Source organism: Anarhichas minor, unplaced genomic scaffold (genome assembly GCF_050575085.1).
Source record: "Anarhichas minor isolate MPS153535 unplaced genomic scaffold, ASM5057508v1 ptg000004l, whole genome shotgun sequence".
NCBI lineage: Eukaryota > Metazoa > Chordata > Actinopteri > Perciformes > Anarhichadidae > Anarhichas > Anarhichas minor.
The window spans coordinates 2,892,488-2,915,000 of NW_027466450.1; the positions used below are offsets into that span (position 1 = coordinate 2,892,488).

The 22,513-nt window shown below is 39.1% G+C and overlaps 2 protein-coding genes across 4 annotated transcripts in view; one reads left to right on the plus strand and one right to left on the minus strand.

Moving 5' to 3' along the window:
• The first annotated feature begins 1,316 nt into the window (after positions 1–1,316).
• Positions 1,317–17,119, plus strand: phf11 (PHD finger protein 11). Of its 2 annotated transcripts, none has more exons than XM_076106270.1 (18): positions 1,317–2,439; positions 3,358–3,462; positions 3,565–3,698; positions 3,824–3,858; positions 3,939–4,024; positions 4,443–4,513; positions 4,611–4,660; positions 5,135–5,223; positions 5,334–5,356; positions 5,803–5,870; positions 5,965–6,053; positions 6,165–6,184; positions 8,159–8,193; positions 8,282–8,364; positions 8,620–8,767; positions 10,069–10,356; positions 10,467–10,570; positions 15,570–17,119. In XM_076106270.1, the coding sequence occupies exons 1-18, from the start codon at positions 2,329–2,331 to the stop codon at positions 15,615–15,617; spliced, it is 1,587 nt and encodes a 528-aa protein (XP_075962385.1). In that variant the 5' UTR covers positions 1,317–2,328; the 3' UTR covers positions 15,618–17,119. The 2 variants fall into 2 exon arrangements, with proteins under 2 accessions (XP_075962385.1, XP_075962392.1); XM_076106277.1 differs by having other exon boundaries at positions 1,321–2,439; positions 10,467–10,538.
• LOC142965337 (RCC1 and BTB domain-containing protein 1-like) overlaps positions 15,736–22,513 on the minus strand; it is a 12,669-nt gene continuing 5,891 nt past the window's right edge. Inside the window, exons 3-12 of one of the 2 annotated variants that reach the window (XM_076106249.1) lie at positions 21,715–21,865; positions 21,464–21,630; positions 20,710–20,868; positions 20,515–20,622; positions 19,402–19,544; positions 19,117–19,307; positions 18,497–18,659; positions 18,252–18,403; positions 18,017–18,147; positions 15,736–17,800 (exon numbers count right to left, since the gene is read on the minus strand). In XM_076106249.1, coding sequence (XP_075962364.1) covers positions 17,660–17,800; positions 18,017–18,147; positions 18,252–18,403; positions 18,497–18,659; positions 19,117–19,307; positions 19,402–19,544; positions 20,515–20,622; positions 20,710–20,868; positions 21,464–21,630; positions 21,715–21,865 — 1,506 coding nt within the window. In that variant the 3' untranslated portion in view covers positions 15,736–17,659. The remainder of the gene's footprint in view (positions 17,801–18,016; positions 18,148–18,251; positions 18,404–18,496; positions 18,660–19,116; positions 19,308–19,401; positions 19,545–20,514; positions 20,623–20,709; positions 20,869–21,463; positions 21,631–21,714; positions 21,866–22,513) is intronic. The other variant, XM_076106258.1, reaches the window with a different exon arrangement.

Below are 22,513 nucleotides of genomic sequence, written 5' to 3' on the forward strand. Positions count from 1 at the left end.
ATTCTACCTGCTTTGTTGTCGTATAAATTATATGTGACTGGTTCTTGTGAGTTTGTTCTTGTCATTGTGTTAATTACATTGATTTTGACTATATAAGCATAGTTAATGAGGAAGCATCCCGTCATGTTGGCGTCATAATGAGGTTATTAGGTGGTTCAACTGTAGTAGGACAGCACTGAAGGCCCAGGTATAAAATACACTGCCCGCCACTGGTCAAGTGACAGAAAATTCATTGGTAACTGTTTTGATCATTGTATAAGTCACTTTTCATGTAAAGATGTCAAACATTTAAGGTTTATGCTTCTCATATGTGAGGATTTGCTGCTTTTCTTTTTAGATATTTGATTTTATTTTCAATAGTTTTGAGGTTTGGACTTTTGGTTGGACAAAACAAGGGTTCTCTGGTCTTTGGGCTATAAGAACTTCTGACGGGCATTTCTCACTATTTTCAGAATTTTAATCGATTAACTGAAAAAAAGTCAGCAGATTAATCAATATGAAAGTAATCATTAGTTGCAGTCTTGTACAAAATTGATACAAATGCCACCTCAACAACCTTCAACATGCTGTTATGTTAATGCAGGTGTAATAATAATAATAAAATTGTATAATATTTATTGCATAACAGTCGGCCATTCTTCTCCATTGAGTACTTTTACTTTTAATACTTTAAGTACAGTTTTCTGATTATACTTACTAATCTTTAATGGGCTTTCATTTGTAACTGTCACAGCTCTGCCCCTTCTCTCCTGTCTTTTTATTTCTCACTCAGCTATCAACTCATTCAGTGCACCTGTCTGCCTCCCTCATCATCAGCCTAACTCCCTTCACCTGTTCACTAATCAAGCACTCCCTCCTCATCAGCACAACTCCCCTCACCTGCCTCTATCCAGCCACTATATAAACCCCTGCCTCTCAGTCACTCACTGACTGACAGATCATTGTCATGTCTACCCGCCTTCGTCTCGTCCGTGGATTCCCTGTGTGTTTCTGTGAGTTTCCTGTTCTGATTTAAGTATTCATTAAATACCTGCATCTCTCTACTTCTGGTCTGGTCTGCGTTTGAGTTCTCCACCACACCCAGTGACAGTAACAGTATTTCTACAGTGTGGTATTATTACTTTTACTCTGAATGCTTCCTCTACTGCTGATTCTTGTCTTGTTATCTATAGCGTAATAATGATCGATTTGTCTTTGGCTAAAGTGAGGTGTGCATATTTTAAACATCTGGAGCATTTGTTGGTGCAGATATCACACACAAAGGCAATTGACAGCTTGAGGGGAAAGAAAGTCGTCTGGATCAGAAATGAAACTGAAACGGCCCTATTGGGTTGCCAGGTTTGTGAAAACCCACCATTTATGCTTAAATCTGTTTTTTCAGACCAAATACATTGCAGCAAAAAAAACTCTATCGTTTTTCATTTTATTTTTCGTAAATTCTGAGCTCCAGTGGCCAGAAAATGAGTTTATAAAACCAAATATCAATAAAGTAAAATCTCAACTGAACTAATCTGCAGCGATGAAAACTCCACATGAAACACATTTGTGATTAAATTAAATGAACATGTAACACATTTTACAATGTGAACTATGTTAAAACCATGCATTTATACAAGATCAGTGATTGCTGTGTTTTACTTATAATATAAACGCACTATAATGTTTTTGGAACAGTAAGCTACCATCTTCATGACAATGTACTAATGACACCAAAGTCACGTCCACAGTAATATTTCTGAAGAAACGTAAACTGACTTGAAGGAGAGTTCCATAACACAATTACACATGTTTTGTTGTTTTTAGGGCTGATTCTCATATTTTGTTTAATTAATTCTAAGAAAAGGAATTTACTTTTTTATTCATTTTTTTTTTTTTTCTACTAGCTCCAGATCCTCGATAAATGTTACAGAGAATAAAATTAAACAGTTATTTATTTATGTATAATGTGTTTTTTGTGTTTTTTTTAAACAGTTTTTAGTAGCTGGGATTCTGCTTGTGGAATTAAATTCATAACCTCAGTATTGAACTAAAACTCTGGCCTTCCCTTGAGGGTGAAACATAATAGTCACTTCTACAAAATAAACAAATAGCTTAGTTCTCAAGAGAATCAATTGGCCTGAGGGTTTTTGGGAGATCGGGGGGATATTACGGATACAACCTGGCAACCGCACCAAAGTAAAGGGCGGTGAATCAAACGTAAGGAAGTGGCTGACGCGTAGTTTACAAGCACCGCAGCACAACAGCGCTGCACATCTGAACTGTAATTATACGCTATCACGGAGGTTCTCTTGACAAACAAAGAGTTTGCATGCTGTTAGTCGACAGAACATGGACGACATTAACAAAGTGTACTGCCTACTCTGTCAGCGGTGCGAAGAGACGGCCATAACCGGAGCGTTATCCACTAAAGATGAAGTCACGGCCCACCAAAATTGTCTGGTAAATATTCACATGTTCGTCCTTTGATTCTTCATTAAACTTTAACGAGCAGGTTAACGTTAGCTAGCGAGCTGAAGTTGGCAAACTACGTTACAGCTTAAACGGGACCTTTGAGTCGCGTGCTAAAAGGAGATAGCATGAAAAGTGAAGGATAAACCCCATTTGTTGTGGTTTGGCTTCTTCCTTTGAAAAAAATGGAGACAGATAAGAAGAGAAGCTCTAATACAAACTTCAGGCAAAGTGTGGAGCTCCTTTACTCAGGCTGAATTAATGAAGGACTTGGTGATGATGATGATGATGATGAGCACAGTGTTGCATTCAGAGGAGATTCCTTTTGTCAAACTCTTTCCTCCTCAAACTTCTTTATTGGTCATATGCACAACAATTAGCTATACAGTGAAGCTGTCTTAATGAAAGTTTAAGTTTAATCGTTCAATAGCTGTTATCTATCTGACTCGTGGTGTGACATCACAGCATCTCACTGTTAGGAACTCAGTAACGAACACCCACAGAACACCAGAGACGGATTGGATTTCCTTCAGTTCACGCAGGTTTATTTGCATCACACAGAGTACAAGAATAGAAACGTACATCACTTTATACTCTAAGTCGGGGTCTCCTGCTTCGCTCTTGGTCCCTAAACTCCTACATAAGATAATTTACAATGTGTACCACGGACATGTCAAACAGAGGGGTTTTTTGATTAATCTCCTTCCTCACCCCTCTTCCTCTGATTTCACATCTGGCAGCAGGTCACAGTGACCGGATCTTGCTTTCCCCTCCTTTGGAAAACCTGCATTACTTCACTGCCAACCCCCCCACTTCACTTTAACCTAACCATGAATGTCTATCTTTGAGTTACAGTGTTATTGTCCGAGACATTTTGTCCTCACTCGTGTTTTTTCTGTTTGTTTTCAGTTGTTTTCCTCTGGCCTGTATTGCCGTAATTCCCCACAGTTTGACGATCTGTTTGGTTTCTCCGTGGAGGATGTGTTGAAGGAGGTGAAACGAGGAAGCAAGCTGGTAAAGATTCTTGATATTTGTTTTTAGACACGAATAGGCCGAATCCATTCACAGTGTGCCAGAAGCTATTCCTCGTTGTGTTGCCTCCTTTGTTTACATTAGATGTGTAACAAATGTCAGACGAAGGGTGCCACTGCAGGATGTGAAGTCAAACGCTGCAAGAAGTCCTACCACTACCCGTGTGCTGTCCGACACAGAGCTAAGATCGTTGAGGATGCAGACCAGGGGAAATATGGGTTAGTCTAACACAGCTGTGTATTTATAGTTTATATGTAGAATATATATATTTGTATGTCTAGAATATGTTCTAAAACACCCTGTAATGCAGTTTATTTTCCCTTTTTTGTAAAACTATCTTCAGGCTGTACTGCTCCAAACACTCTCAACAAACACAAGGTCGGTGCCCTTCCTCCTCTAAACACTTTTTCGGTTTACAACATATGTGTTGAATTTTTTTTATTTTTCATTTTTTGCAGAAAACAACGGGTCTGTAAACGGACATCCCTCCTCCTTCGCTCAGTCACGAACTTCCAAAAGTCCGAGTGAAGCCGGATCCTCTAAGGTTTGATTGATGGAAATATTTACGACATAGATGGCAAATGTATAAATGTATATAAATATTATAACTTCAAATCTTAAAAGGTCAGCAATTTCTTAAAACTCTTTGGGCCTGTAGCTTTCAGCAAACGTCACTCAAGCAGGAGGAAATAGTACATTTTTTGGGGACTATTTTCAGGGGCGGATTATTGCACATTTTGCACCCCGGTGAGTTTTTACTGCAGCCGGATGGTGCATGTCGGGCTCAAGATAAACCACAGTGGCCCTGTCAATGAAACAGTGATGTGGTGATTTACGGGTTTACATAATTATTTTTAAAATGTCTTCATTTGGTTATTTGTTGAAATCTCAAAAGACACGGGAGAGTTTTATCTGGCACAAAACCTGGTCTAGCAAGTAATGGTATCCATTTTTTCCATGAGGTTCATTGCCTTGCCTGTGAGAAAACAGAAGGAAATATCAGCTTGGAAAGTGTGTCCAATGGCATTCATATGTAAGTAAACCTATAACTAAACAATCTTTGTGTTTCTAATCTGCTCCTAACATCAATATCTGATCCTGTTGTGACGACCTGACGTGTGTGTTTTCAGGCGGTATTGTAACAAACATGCTCCTGCATCACACAAGAGGAGCACCAGCGGTAAGTTGTTTTTCTTCCTCGTGTTGCAGGTTAAATGGGTCTCATGCGTGCTTAAACTGTGCATGCAAATGATTTACACACAAACCCGGGAATCATCTAGATGTTCTTACCTGTATTTGTTTTTACTCTGCAAACAAATTTAGAAGTGCCTCGGGCGATGTGTACGCACAAATGATGAAGGCTGTCCTAATGTAAACACACCTTTTAACTAGATGCGTCTCATATATACCGCATTCATTAAAAAAAGGTTTCCATAGACGGCTATATTTAAAACCATTAATTTACTTATTTGTAGCTTAATAGTCTATTTTACAGCTAATATATGAATAAATAAAGTGTTATGAGTTATGAACAATATTGGCCAGTACGCACTTGTCACGAATGCGACTATACGTTTGCGCGTTTACTTATTTTGTGCACAAAGTAAGAACACACATACAGTATAAGGTGAATGAGGCCCGTTGTCCTTCACAGGTGATTCTACAACAGCCAGACATGCAGTCTGCATGCAGCCTGTGTGCAGCAGTGACTCATCCAGCAGGGTGAAGCCTTCGTCTTCCAAGGTATGAATATTGTTCATAGTCTCCTTAAATAAAGATTTTCAGTGCTATTTCATTTATTTTCCGAACTATTCAGTGATTTTAATCTTCTCTTTTTTTTGCTTTTGAAACAGAGACGGTTGATTTTCGGAGACGGGTAAGTGTGTGATAGTTTGCATGCTTGACTTGCTCCAGATTAATTGTGCCGTCACCTTTTATACCTTCTGTTCGCAATTTGAGAACTGTTCTTGCACATCATAAAGTTTTAGTTATAGGATCAAAAACTCCAGAGAATGCCACGTCTTGAACTCAACTTTTGGTCCTCAGACCTTTATCGTCCGAGGTACATATAGACAAACAGCACCGTACATATACAGGCGATAAGCTCTCATCTACCAAAAATCCACCGTACATAATCATACAAATTTAGATGAGAACTCTTCCTCTTGACCTTTGCCCGACGAAGGTCTGAGGAACAAAGTGAGTACAAGTGACGGACAGAGTGCAGGATTCTTTGTTTTCTTTGTCTGCTTTCCATAAACTGTTTGTTAAGTGCAACAGCTGCTAGAGCTATAATGTGTGACCTCTGACCTCTGTCCTCAGACAGGAATGGACCCTGTCCAAACGTAAAAGACGGAATGCGATCCTAACGGATGATTCTTCAAACTCAAGTTAACACACTTACATCACATGAGAGAATGTAACCTATTTAATACTCGTGTTTTAAGCGGCAACCAGATTTATTCCATTTCACTTGTGCTCCAGGTTACAATGAGCCTGATTCAGAAATGAACATATTCGCCCCTGTAGAGACGGATTTTGACGAAAGTGCAAACTCTGTTCCAGAGACCCAAGTAAGTCTTAATCTTTGCTTATTCATCAGTAACATCGTCATGAGAGGCTGAAGATGTTCAATAATCTGATAATTGTTCTTCTCTTTCATTTCTTTTCCTGCCTCTTTCTAGACTGTGTGTCAGGTGATCAGGTGAGATCAAACCTTCGTGGTTAACTGAAATTATAAATTACATTTTACATTGTGTGACCTTATTGAAGCTACTATGTCAGTGTGTGTGTGTGTTGACTCATTTCTGTGGTATGTTTTCTAGTTTGTGGTGTAGTGTTGTGTTGCATTGTATTGAAAGATGTTGCTTTTTTTTTCACCTCAATTCCTCCACACTTTAGAAATATCACAAACGCCTCACTAGTGATGAAACAATTAGTAAATCCATCACTTAGAAAAAAAACACAACATTACGTAAACAATTAATTTGACTATGTCTATGATCAACTTCTTGGACTTTAACTTAATACTTAAAGGCTGGCTTAATAACTAATTGCTATCTGACTCGTGGTGAGATAACAATAACTCGGTAACGAACACCCACAGAACACCAGAGAGATTGGAGTTTCTTCAGTTCACGCAGGTTTATTTGCATCACACAGAGTACAAGTACACAGAGTTGTCCGGAATCAAATGACAGTACAAAGAATTGTTCCTTACTTTATACACTTGTTCCCACTTTTTATGATCGACCCCGCCTCTTTTCACTCTCCCGCTCTCAATTTTCCTCTAGACAGTCATCTCGTTCATCGTGTCATACAGTTAGGATTAACGACGCACTTTCAGCCCCGGTACATTGGAGGCTTTTTGGGACATCTGGTCACATGAGATGTATAATTTCTCTGCTAATGAAGCCTTATTTGGATGTACCCCTGGCGGTGGACCTAACGTCCCCTGCTCTTCTTCTTTAGAAGCTTCGTTATGACGACATAACGTCTATATCTTTATATTTAATCAATTATTTTAGAAGCTCGTTATGGAGACATCACGTCTACATCCTTACCTTATCAACTCTTTGAGCATGGGCGAACTTTAAATTACGTTTCCCTCAAGCGTCCATCCGTTCCCGGCTTTGTGCCATTCAACCCTCTATGTTTTACTGACTCTGTGTACCAGAGTCCCTACGGTCACACTGACCCAGCATTGATGCACAAAGGACAGCTTGTTCCCTTGGGACTCAGCTGAAGGCAGTAATCAAGAAAAAAAAAATAGAAAGTTGAAATTTGAAATTTGCTCTCTTCAGCAACTTGCTATTCAGAGGTTAATAAATAATATAACATAGAATATTATGACACAGACTGGCCATTCGGCTGCATCGTAAGTACTTTTATAACTTCAACAACATTCTGTTGATAATACCTCTGGTTTTACTGAAGGGTTTATTACTTTTATACTGTTGTATTGCTACTTTTACTGAAGTAAAGGATCTGAATACTTCTCCACCTCCAGTCATTTAAAGGTTGTGACCATCTTTATACACTGTACAGGACATTCTGCAGACACGTGTTCGTGCTCTGTGATGGATAAACAAGATGATGGAGACCAGAGCGGAACAATTAGATGATTTGTCAAAATGAATCGTTAAACTATTCTGATAATTGATGAACCTTTTTATGGATTTGTAATAACTAAATCTGACCATTAAAAACACATCCAAGTCGCTGTTACTCGCGGTGAGAGACATCGGTGAAAAATACTTAGCGGATGTAATTTTCAAATCGCCATATTAGTCGCTTGCTTTGACATAAACTCTGTGGTTCTAAAGGTCTCGAGCTGTACTCCACATATACAAAGACCACGCGCACACACACAGAGCTTGCTTTATTGTTAGATTTGGACAAAACAAGGAATCTAAAGACATCAGCCAAAGATGATGTCTTCTGATGAGTTTTTAACTATTTTATTTTTTACATGTATTTCATAATCTACAGCACATCATAGTTGCAGTAACATCAATATTCAATCCCATATAACACCGCTACAAACTACAGCCAACAACTGTTTAACATTAAACAATAGTGTGTTATTGGATTGCATTCAGATGTTCAGTTTCTCTTTAGTGTGGTTAGTCAGAGTAAAAACAGTAGAGAATAATTGTTTGATGTCATCCACACACAGAAAAGACAACCCGAGTCCCACTGGGTCCACTTCAGGTACAGTTGGCTGTCACAGCAAGTTCTGTGTGTATAAAATCTGTGGCCAACATACAAATAGTTTGCCAACTCTTGCTGTCTTCTGCAGGAAATCAGCTGGAGGATGAGAGCATCAATGGAGAAACAATCATACATTCAGTGAAATGTTACATACTGTCTAGCTCTGAAAGTGTATGTTTGTTTTTTTCTCTCTCAACTATAAAGTCTCAACTTGTCTTCTAATTTCTCATTTGGTCCTGAAGTAGATTGGTCCTTCTCTCTGACAGTCAAGATATTAACTCAAAGCTTCTTGAAGCTAATTTGAATTGCTCTGCCTCAGAGGGATATTTAATCTGTAGACTTCTATATGTAATTCATACACGGTGTATCGTCACTAGCGGAGCAGTATTACCTCACCTGACATGAAACCTGTTTGCTTCCTCTCAGGATGGTGAGTCGGAGAGTCTGCTACCTCCCGTGTCTCAGCCACCTTCAGCGACGATGGCTGTGGTCTCCACTCAGACCACTTCAGCTTTGTTACCCAGTGTGGTTCGGTTCAAGACGGAGGTAGAAGAGTCGCAGAGAACAGACGGAGGTACAGTTTACTCTACGTACTGTTTGTGTAACATGTGGTCAGACAATGAGATGAACTTTAGTGTGCATTCAAATTCAGTATATAATCTTAACCACGATCAAGACTTTAGATATTGATATTGTTTCCTCTTATTTATTGTTTATTAGAGATCAGAAAGGATTTTATCCTGGTTAGTCTTTTTTTAATCCAACTAGAATGACAATTTATCTCATTATCTTGAGAATTTGGCAGAACATTTTCTTGACAATCTACATAAATTCACCCGTTATCACGAGAAACGAGCTTTGTTATCTCAAGAAAATGAGATAATTAACTCTCAAGATAACGGCTTTAAAAAAAAAATAATTGCAAGCACGGCCGCTCTCGGCTTCTGTAGTCAGCTACAGAGCACTTCTTCAGTTTTTCTGCTCGGGATCACTGTTGCTGGCCGACACACTGGCTTGGACCAGGTTCTTCCTTTGTGCCACGGGCTACCTAGGGCTGGCCAGTATGGCTGGAATAAATGGCACCTTGATTAAAGTTGTCTGATGGATTTTAATTACCACCAGCAGTGAAAGACGCTGCATGTTAACCAGCAGTGAGGCCAATTAAATAGTCATGCTGATAGCAGCTCTTCCAACGGAAAAATAACTCGACTGTAAAATGCAGAGATGTTGCTCTAGATGGGATTTAAATGTACAGGAGGACCAGCGAGCTCTCTGATAAACACTGGTTTGTAATTATTAGTGGGGTGAAAAAATAACCAACATACACGCATCCAGACGGGATTAAAATCATTTACCAGCTCAGGTAGTGTTACAATCCCTTCCCCTAGAGAAGTGAATCATGGTCTGAATGGGGCTTCTTTCTGCATTTTCTACCCGACCATCGTTGGTGTGAAAATATGCATTTCTTGCAGCAGAACAAACAGAAATGATGATAGAAAGAATTATACATAGTGATAGACTGTGCATGATTACTGGCCGAAATGCAAAAAAAACACACTCATATAAATTGTCCCATGAACATGTCTAGTGTGTAAGTGTACATACTTTGCCAAGCTTTACAAAGCAGACGTCCAGATGTGTAAGGTTAGCCATTCACATTACATTTATTTATTAAATAACATATGTAGGAAATGTACTCCAAGATGTGTGTGTGGCCACGACAATGATGTGAGCTGTAATATTGCTACAGGTCAAAATACAGAGATACCTTTCATGGGTGTATATGGCCTTTGAAATGAATAATATATGGGAATACAGCACTTGTATAAGAAAGATGCTGTTGTTGAATGATGTTTATTTTTATTTTTTTTCCAGGGTGCAGTCCTGATCAGAGTCCTGTCCACTGTCCTGCTGAACAAGCTACTGGACCCGCTGTCCCACAGCAGAGGTCCGCTGGACCTCCTCCCTCTCCTCCCCGCTCCAAACCTCTCGATGGTACCCGCTCACCTGCACCTCCCTCAGACCCAGAGCCCAGCTTAGACTCCGCCAGCTTCTGGAAAAGCTGCAACGCGGCCGGATGCACACAGGCCCTCTTCATTGGTTTCATTGATGAGATGAACGATATCTCCAGCAGAATCCAGTCGGACCTGGCCAGGCAGGAGGGTGAGGGACCATACGAGACATCCACAAGTTACTGTGACAGCATCTCTGGCTCACCCTTTATTTATGTGTCAAACACTGGAATATTAATGCTCTCGCTCTCCTTTCCACAGATTATGATCATGCACTGACAGTGATGTCTGCTTCTGGGAAACTGGCAGAGCGTGTGGCCAAGCAGCAGGAAGGTGAAGTGAACCAGTGTTTCCTACAGGATTTAGTGAGTCGTACCCTCTAGGGGGGCATTGTCCCCTGGATGAAAGTGTTGTACTTTTTAAAGTTAAATGCATTAATCTGGTGCACTTTGAGAACAGAATTATTATTATTGTACTATGACTATTTCATGACATTTTATGGCATTCTTTATTATCATTTTTTTACGACATACTATACTCTGACATTTTTAAGATAATATAAATAGATTTTTTTGGTGAAATAGTTTGTGACATACTTATACGATGACTTTTTATGACATATTATACTCTGACTTTTTTATGGCATACAATAAGATATTCTTGTAACATACTATACAACAACTTTTCTGTGACATTTTTTGTCACCTACTATATGATGACTTTTTAGTTTATTGACATTTTTATGGCATACTAAACTACAATCTTTTTATAGACTACAATGTGTTTTTTCTTTATGACATTTTTTTACATACTTTACTGTAACCTTTCTGTAATGTTTATGTATGGATGGATGTTTACTATACTCTGACTTGTTTTTTTTACATATTTAAGGGAATTCTAAACCAGGAAATGTTTTCATGACATACTATAACAGGGTGTTCCATATTATGACATTTTATGGCATACAATACTATGACATTTTTTGTGACTTACTATATACTATGACATTTTTACACCTCCGTGCTGGCGACAGCAGTTGCCGACGGCATTATGTTTTCGGGTTGTCCATCTGTCCCATTCTTGTCAATGCAATATGTCAGAAACACCTGATGAGAATTACTTCAAATTTGGCACAGACATCCACTTGGGCTCAAGGATGACCAGATTAGAATTTAGTCAAAGATCGACGTCACTGTGACCAAACAAAACACGTTTTTTGGCCATAACTTTAGAATTAATTTGCCAATTACAAAATTCACACAAAGGTGACTTTACATAATGTACATACAAAAACACTTTTCTGGCCATTATTCAACACCATAACTCAGGAACAGAAGGGGATATTGTGACCATATTTGTATCCACTTTGAAGCTGTGGTGATTGTATAGAGCTTCGGTGCTGCCGGGTTAAAGTTGTGTATGAAGCATCAACGTTGAATTTGTACCTTCTTTCCATCAACATCCAAATTGAAGCATTGTCTTCTGTCTTGGCTAAAACTTTATGTTCTATCAGAATCATCATATGAACACATACAACGATTTTAAATCTGTTACACACTAATAGACACACATCGGATCAAGAACAACAAAGCTTAACAAATATAAGTCAAATCAATTTTATTTGTATATCCCTTCATCAAAAAAGTTGCCTCAAGGCTCTTCACAATCTGTACAGCAAAGAAAATCCCCGAGACCTTGTCCTTCATTCATCTTTCAGCAAAGAGTCGCCAATCTGCCACAGCTCGTTGTAGAGAGGGTGAGAAGGGTCATCTAAGATGGCTTTGATTTGATTTTGTCCGTTGTCCACCTCTCTGCATTGTCCACACACTGTCCAGTCCCAACCTGATCGTCGAGCTGGCTTTCCTTAACAGCTTAACTTTTTATGACATGACATGCTATGACTTTTTATGACATGCTATACTGTGAGTTTTTATGACATGCTATACTATGACATGCTATACTATGACTTTTTATGACATGCTATACTATGACTTTGTATGACATGCTATACTATGACTTTGTATGACATGCTATACTATGACTTTGTATGACATGCTATACTATGACTTTGTATGACATGCTATACTATGACTTTGTATGACATGCTATACTATGACTTTGTATGACATGCTATACTATGACTTGTATGACATGCTATGACTTTGTATGACATGCTATACTATGACTTTTTATGACATGCTATACTATGACTTTTTATGACATGCCATACTATGACTTTTTATGACATACTGACTTTTTTTGACATGCTATACTATGACTGTATGACATGCTATGACTTTGTATGACATGCTATGACTTTGTATGACATGCTATGCTATGAATTTGTATGACATGCCATACAATGACTTTGTATGACATGCCATACAATGACTTTGTATGACATGCCATGCTATGACTTTGTATGACATGCTATGACTTTGTATGACATGCTATACTGTGACTTTGTATGACATGCTATACTGTGACTTTGTATGACATGCTATGCTATGACTTTGTATGACATGCTATGACTTTTTATGATATGCTATACTATGACTTTGTATGACATGCTATGACTTTGTATGACATGCTATACTATCACTTTGTATGACATGCTATACTATGACTTTGTATGACATGCTATACTATGACTTTGTATGACATGCTATACTATGACTTTGTATGACATGCTATACTATGACTTTGTATGACATGCTATACTATGACTTTGTATGACATGCTATACTATGACTTGTATGACATGCTATGACTTTTTATGACATGCTATACTATGACTTTTTATGACATGCTATACTATGACTTTTTATGACATGCTATACTATGACATGCTATACTATGACTTTGTATGACATGCTATACTATGACTTTGTATGACATGCTATACTATGACTTTGTATGACATGCTATACTATGACTTTGTATGACATGCTATACTATGACTTTTTATGACATGCTATACTATGACATGCTATACTATGACTTTTTATGACATGCTATACTATGACTTTGTATGACATGCTATACTATGACTTTTTATGACATGCTATACTATGACTTTTTATGACATGCTATACTATGACTTTGTATGACATGCTATACTATGACTTTTTATGACATGCTATACTATGACTTTTTATGACATGCTATACTATGACTTTTTATGACATGCTATACTATGACATGCTATACTATGACTTTGTATGACATGCTATACTATGACTTTGTATGACATGCTATACTATGACTTTTTATGACATGCTATACTATGACTTTTTATGACATGCTATACTATGACTTTGTATGACATGCTATACTATGACTTTTTATGACATGCTATACTATGACTTTTTATGACATGCTATACTATGACTTTTTATGACATGCTATACTATGACTTTTTATGACATGCTATACTATGACTTTTTATGACATGCTATACTATGACTTTTTATGACATGCTATACTATGACTTTGTATGACATGCTATACTATGACTTTGTATGACATGCTATACTATGACTTTGTATGACATGCTATACTATGACTTTGTATGACATGCTATACTATGACTTTGTATGACATGCTATACTATGACTTTTTATGACATGCTATACTATGACATGCTATACTATGACTTTGTATGACATGCTATACTATGACTTTGTATGCTATACTAAGACTTTGTATGACATGCTATGACTTTTTATGACATGCCATACTATGAATTTGTATGACATGCTATGACTTTTTATGACATGCTATACTATGACATTTTATGACATGCTATACTATGACATGCTATACTATGTATTTTTATGACATGCTATACTATGACTTTTTATGACATGCTATACTATGACTTTTTATGACATGCTATACTATGACATGCTATACTATGACATGCTATGACTTTGTATGACATGCTATACTATGACTTTTTATGACATGCTATACTATGACTTTGTATGACATGCTATACTATGACTTTTTATGACATGCCATACTATGACTTTTTATGACATACTGACTTTTTATGACATGCTATGAATTTGTATGACATGCCATACAATGACTTTGTATGACATGCCATACAATGACTTTGTATGACATGCCATACAATGACTTTGTATGACATGCCATACAATGACATGCCATACAATGACTTTGTATGACATGCCATACAATGACTTTGTATGACATGCCATACAATGACTTTGTATGACATGCCATACAATGACTTTGTATGACATGCCATACAATGACTTTGTATGACATGCTATACTGTGACTTTGTATGACATGCTATACTGTGACTTTGTATGACATGCTATGCTATGACTTTGTATGACATGCTATGACTTTTTATGACATGCTATACTATGACTTTGTATGACATGCTATGACTTTGTATGACATGCTATACTATCACTTTGTATGACATGCTATACTATCACTTTGTATGACATGCTATGACTTTGTATGACATGCCATACAATGACTTTGTATGACATGCCATACAATGACTTTGTATGACATGCTATGACTTTGTATGACATACTATACTATGACTTTGTATGACATGCTATACTATGACTTTTTATGACATGCTATACTATGACATGCTATACTATGACTTTTTATGACATGCTATACTATGACTTTGTATGACATGCTATACTATGACTTTTTATGACATGCTATACTATGACTTTTTATGACATGCTATACTATGACTTTGTATGACATGCTATACTATGACTTTTTATGACATGCTATACTATGACTTTTTATGACATGCTATACTATGACTTTTTATGACATGCTATACTATGACATGCTATACTATGACTTTGTATGACATGCTATACTATGACTTTGTATGACATGCTATACTATGACTTTGTATGACATGCTATACTATGACTTTGTATGACATGCTATACTATGACTTTTTATGACATGCTATACTATGACTTTGTATGACATGCTATACTATGACTTTGTATGACATGCTATACTATGACTTTGTATGACATGCTATACTATGACTTTGTATGACATGCTATACTATGACTTTTTATGACATGCTATACTATGACTTTGTATGACATGCTATACTATGACTTTGTATGACATGCTATACTATGACTTTGTATGACATGCTATACTATGACTTTGTATGACATGCTATACTATGACTTTGTATGACATGCTATACTATGACTTTGTATGACATGCTATACTATGACTTTGTATGACATGCTATGACTTTTTATGACATACTATACTATGATTTAATTCTATACTTTTACATTTTCTATAACCTATATATATTATTCCACAGAGTTACAAAGGAAACAAACTGAGCTTCAGAAGGCGTCAACTGCTATGAAGGATGTCGTCTCAGCACTGTGGACATGAGTCCATCAGCAGATACCGTGAGAACATGGATCAGTGTTTAGAGTTCTTCTCTTTTGTCTGTTTTGTATTTCAAATTACTCAAACTGACATTTTTAGCATTTTGTACATATGTTTTATTGATTATGCCTTAATATTTAGGTGGAAAGTGATTTATGTGGAAATACAAAATGGCACTGATAATTCAAAATGCACCATAAGAGTTGAATTCCTATCATGTGATCCTGATGCTTTTGGTGTTAAGTTGTAAATGGTACGTTTCTATTTAGAAAATACGTCACACAGGATTGTGTCAGTTTGACATTTTCATTCAACAAATAATGGGGTCTAAAAACCTGTCCCAAAGAATAGTATTGTGTCTTGAAAAAGTTCCACATCCAACGCTACACTCTGAACCAGGAGTACTGGACTTGTTTTAGATGTTGAAATAACTGTTTTAAATATTTTTGTACTGAAGTTTGTTCCTTTTATCATGTGCCAGGATTTGTTTCTGTACTTTTAAGACTCAAGTAGAAAAACAAAACATTTCCCCACTATGTATTTAATGTATGTGTGAATGTTGGAAGTAGGTATATTTGGGCAAGAAATCTCTACTCAAGGTGCAAGAAGGGAAAAAGTCTGAAGACACAATACATGTAGCATAAAGTTGTTCAGTATACTACAAGTGTTGGAAATTTTACCTCTAATCATCTCTGAAAAGATCCTTGCTCTTCAAACTAAGTATACAGTAACTCCAACTGTCTGAGATATGTTACAAATCCCTTTGTGGTGTGGACTCATGATTTGCATCTGGCAGTGTTGATCACCTGTCAAATTCTTATTGTACTTTTTCAAATTATTACTATGAACATTCCCGTCTTTTCCAATTCCTTTAATTGCAATATATATATATATATATTTTTTTTTATACTTATGAATACTTGTTTTTGGAAAAGAAATGTCTTTTTATTAATTTGCTTGCAAAGGTCACAAAACTTAACTGGCACTTCATAATACTCATTATCCATCAATAAACAATTGATTTTGATGTAAAAATATCCTGCATAAAAAGTTTGCAAATATTCTTCAAAAATACTCACAGCAGTAGTGTAGATGTCATATCCAGGCCCATAAAAGCTAAGCTGCTGCACGGCCACAGGCCTTCCTGTAAACAGTTTTTTTTTTAATGGCTCCATACTTTCTGGTTCAGCTGGCAACCGGGCAAGTTTAACTTCCAGTTCCAATTATTTTGAGCTATAGAAATACGGTAGCTGCACGAAATAACATTTTCCCAACCTAAACCACAAATGTACTGCAGATAATTTTTAAGACTGACTGAATCTCCCTCCGTTGTGAATCTGAATGTAACCTGAGCTCCCTCTCTTTGGGTTGTTTTACAACCTAGACAGAAGATCACACCTCAGCCACTAGGTTTAATAATCGCTGACTGGAGTTTGACCTAAACACTCTTAATAAAGGCTTGAATCTGTCTTCTTATGTCCGTGTCCAGTCTTTATGATCTATCCCAACATCTAAAAGTGCAAACGGCCTCAACCTGAAAACCACGATTCCAAACGGCACCTCCAAACTATGATGCAGCCTTCTAGTAGAGAAACAAAATTATATTTCAAGCAAGTGCAAACACTAAAGAAGTAACTTGGTCAATTAAACAGAATAATAGGTAAAGTGATGTCAGGCGACTGGCAAGAACCTTTCAAGTTAATAGACAACTTGATCAAGTGAAAGTATGCATTTCAAGTCCTGCTTCACACGTGTGTAAGTGAACAGGCAGTGAGGCACTGTGGCAAACGACTAACTGAACTGTATCATATCAGCTCAGCCTTGTAGAAATGGACACACTGGCTCTCGTCTGGAATGAGATTCATAACAGCGATGGTGATCATCTTAAAAACATGAAGTTTGTGTAACCAGCCGTCAGTGAAGCAGACTTGGGAGTGACCGAGTCCTTAGAGAAGTCCCTCCCGGAGTCGCCACAGCATCCTCTGCGTCCGTGTCTGTGATGACTTCAGGCTAAAGTCAGTTTTTGAATGCTCCGCAGCGGCTGGCTCGACGTATGAAATCTTTGAGCAGGTCGCCGTCAATCTGCCAGAAAGCGGCGGTCTGGGTCACTTCAGTCAGGTGATTCACACAGAACTTAAAGCAAAAATCTTCCAGGTCCTGAATGTCAAAAGGTAAGAGCACAAATTAGGAAAAAAATGCTTTTTTTGGTCCCACGTTCTTCAAGAAATTAACAAGATACTTGGATTTTATTTAAGACAAACTGGAAAAGTTGTGAGCCTATCCTGTAATGAAGATGTTTCTCAGAAAACAATCTCTCCTCATTGACATACATAGAAACGGATGATAGTTGGTAGACTGACATTGAACACTGACCTCTGCATCGTAGCGCACAGCAGCAGACAGCAATGAGAAGGCGTTTTCCGCCGTGATTCCCCTCTTTATAATATGCTGACACAGGCGTTTCAGGCGGTTCTCACAGTACGACGTGGCCAGGTCCAGCAGCCCTGTGAGAGCACAGGCACAGACGTCAACACTCGAAGCCTTAATGACCAACTTACAAACAGAAGTCAGTGAGGAGAAGGCTGTGACGCGTGTGTGTAGTTCTGACCAATAGCGTCCTCCGGCGGCAACTCCACATCGTCTGTGTAGAGGAACTCGAGGAAGGAGCGGTACACCGGGTAGGAGAACTGGTCTATTTCAATCACCTCCTTCATGTCTTCGTTCCAGTGGGACTGGAACATGGATCTGAAGTGTTCACACCTGCACAACAGTTTGTTTCAGGACAGATAAAGATATTATTATATTCTTTAGTTTCATAACTTAAGCTGACAGCTGTGAGATGAAATCCCTGACCTTATTTTGAGAACTGCCTTGTGGACATAGATATATTTGCCGTCAATGCAGAACTTGAGGTCAGCTGTCTCTGGGTTGTCAAACTCTTTCTTCAGAGACTGAGCCACGGTTAAGAAGTCATCGTGCTCTGCAGGGAGAAAACACCCACGAGCATCAAGCTCTGCTATTAAGAGGATCAGAGAAACTAGCAGTGATTCGAATGACCTTTTACTGCTGAAACAAGAAGGAGCACAGTTTTATTCATAGCTTTTTAAATGAGGATTTATAATATAATAATAACAATTTACGTGTCAGGTAACAGTCAAAGAAATATTTAATTTGGCACTAATTATACGTCAAATTGTGCTCAATCGCTATACTGCCATTTAATTATTCCAATTATTGAATAATTTCCAATTAACTGCTGAGCTAGGTCAGGTCAGCTGAACTTGAGCAAAAATGTGCACAGATGTGAATAACATTAATTATGGCTGAATTCCATTTAGCTGCTGTATCGTGCATGCTGGCTCACTGTCATAGGGCCATGGCTTACTGGGACATCAGCTGTTATCCCTCTGTGACTAGTAAAAACGCCTCCTGTGAATAAAACAATAAAGATAATAATCATTCCTTTGTCTTACCCATGGAAAGAAGCCTCCACATGACGGAGGGGGTGGCGAAGCATGCGAAGACGTCGTCGGTGCAGGTGAAGTGCGTGAGGTGAGGCAGCACAATAGACTGGCCCCTGCACTGGCCCCACATGTACACCTGACCGCTCTGAGTCTTAGCGGCGGATGTATGTGTGGAGTGACAGGCAGCGACCTCCACGATCCTGTCAAAAGGGGCCGGAAAAGAGAGTTGGCAGTGAGGAGATGGTTCGTTATACAGTGTGTGTGTGTGTGTGTGTGTGTGATGGTCCCGCTCACCTCTCTCTCTCAGTCATGATCTGGACTGGGCTCAGCTGGTTGCTTTTGTTGCCGGTGCCCAGTTGCCCGTATGTGTTGGCACCCCAAGTGTACAGCAACCCCTCGTCCGTTAGTGCCAGCGAGTGGGCATAGCCGGAGACAATCTGGAGAGGAAAACAAATACTTCAGATGTAAGACCAACTATTCCAACATGCCAAAATTTAACACACAAAATGTTTTCACAGCAAAATCTACTTTAAACTGAATAGAACAATAAAGAATTGTCCATGTTGGTTCATTTGAGGTCCCAGTACTCTGAACGTGTGCAGCTTGTGATACAGTATGTGAGGACTATGATTCATATTGTAAATTGAATATCTTTGAATCTTGGTTAAACAAAAGAAGGTATCCCTGTTTTTCTTCTGGTTACTTTTTCAATGATAGTCTACTCATCAAGTGATGGAGGAATTTGAAAACAGGTTTTCACCCCATCTTGAAGAAAGCTAGGACAGAAGGAAGTATGTCAGACAGACATTTACAACAAAGAGTGGACAAAAAGTGAACAAGGCAGATTCAATCAATACAGTGACTCAGTGACAGTGAACTCAAAGGCACACTGCTGTCAGAGGTTGAGGGTCTGAAGCTGGAAACTAGTTTCTAGGTCCACTTTGTTTACATTGCCATAAACAAACACCGCTACCAACGTCTTCATGGCTAAAGGCCCTGAAAAATGTTCTCTATATGAGCGATGCAGTCGCTAGACGCTACACTAACACACAATGTTCTGCTTAAGTTAGAAGAGTTTCGGTTACTTGTCAGTTCTGTCTGTGCCCCTCTCACTTGTATTAAAGGGGAGAGAGCTCAGTGGGAAAAAGGTTGACATCACATGCTAGTGTTTGAGTGTTCAACTAAAAATGATCCAAACTTTAAATAAAGTCTTTAAGATTTAAAACTACAATTTGAGGGTCTTAAAGATAAGACATCAATTCAGAAACTAATATTAACCAAGTGGTTAAACAGAAACGCAGATACAAGCTTTAGTGAATCTAATGATAATACTCATAGTCATACGATGTATCGACTCACCGAGTGAGTTGCACAAATATTTGTTTTTATGATTGTGTAACGTCACACCTGTTGCACACATAAACCCTGCAGAGCTACAAGGCGACAGGGAGTGAGCTGGTTCCCGTTATTTCCAAGTCCGAGCTGTCCGTTCCCATTGTAGCCCCAACCGTACACCTGCAGGGACGGGAGGACAACATGAGTGCTGTTGGTGGCCGGAGACGGACAGCGTGGCGTTCACAGCTCCAGTATAAAATCAGTCACCTCTCCGTTGTCCACTACTGCCAGAGACGAGGTCTGCCCACAGACGATGCCGACGGCCACTTTGCTCTGCAGGCAGCTGGACACTCTGCGGGGTGTGGGCTGGTTCGCTGTGGAGCCGGAACCCACCTGACCACAGTTGTTGTAGCCCCATGCGTACACCTGGCAGACGTGAGGTCACAGGTGGGAAGAAGAGTTAAACATCACACATCTATTAGTTTAGGAGTGGACCGTTATATGTACAGCAGCCAGGCTTCTTAATACTGAGAGGTAAATTAATATGCAATGTGACACTAATACATGTAGTTAATGATGGAATTATAGCATGAGCCGTACTGACAGTCTCAGATAAATTCACTAGAGGACAGTATGGTGTGTTGTAGTCGTATCAAAAAAATCACTGCAGCTTAAAGAACAGTTTGACATTTTGGGAAATATGCACATTTGCTTTCTTGCCAAGAGTTTGGTGAGAAGATGTATTAACGTCGGTACACTAAACCCGATAGGCTACCGCCAGCAGCCGGCTAGTTTAGCTTAGCATAAGGAATGGAAACGGGGAATTTAAGATCCATAATCGTGTCCTTAAAGCCGAGCTTGTTTTCTTCGTTTTCAGCTCAGGGGGATCAGCTACTGCTGCGATTGGACTTACAGTCCTTCGTCTGGATGACTAAGCACTGCCTTTGGCCAAAGCTGAGTCACATGTCATTACAAAAAGGTTTTGAACGGATTTCCATTCTGCTGGGCAGTAGACGCTCACTTCTCCCGAGTCAGTCAGAGCCATGGAGTGGTGAGAGCCACAGGCCACCTCTGTGACCTTCTTATTGAGCAGGTTGGCCGACACCAGCACCGGAGCTACCCCTTGGTTGGTCGTCCCGTTTCCTAGTTGGCTGTAACCATTGTGACCCCAGGCGAATAGCTCTCCGTCTGAAACACAAAAAGATTAGTCACTCTGCAGCACTTTTTAATCCGACTGCGGCGAGGAGGATTAAAGGCCATGTGCGCGGCTACCCTCTGTGGCCAGCAGGACGTGGGGCCCGCTGCCGTAGCTCAGGCTGACCACCTTCCTCCCACTCAGGAAGTCCAGCTTCTTGGGTACAATGCTGCTCTGGCTGTCCCCTGTTCCCAGACAGTTGCTGCAGTTCAACCCGAACACATACACCTGGAAGAGAGGAGGGACAAAAGAGAGGCCATGTAATGTGGATCAGCGATAAGCAGGGCTAAGCAGAGACAGTCTCCTGCAGCCGAGTACGTAACAGGTCAGATTCCAGACGCACACACATCAACACCAAGTTGGCAGCTCTGATGGGAGCACACACACACACACACACACACACAACTCAGTACAGAACTACAGCATCGGTGCAGAGAGGTGACAAGCAAGGCCACGAGCACTGGTCTACAGTTTCTCTTTATATGAACATTATTTAAGGAAAGTTTTACATTTAAGATTAAACGCAAGATGTTTGAAGCAAAAAGCTTCTGAATTCACATTATGCTTTTCAAAATGTGCACGTTTACCGAGATGCTTTCCAGCGTAGCAGTCCTCTGTGGTTGATTACCTATTGTAAGCATGATTTACTTCTCTGATTGAATGACGTTGAATTTAAACATGAAATGAAATAACTGCTTTCAAAGTAAAGTAACCATCTAAAAACCCACAATGTGCTGAAGTAGATGACAGTAATGTAAAACATGTAAAGCCCTGGTGGTCCAGCAACAACTAGTTACGCACCACAAACGACGACCGGCGGCGACTTCCCTCGCATGATCAACTCCTCCCCCCCCCCCCCCCCCCCCCCGACGTCTC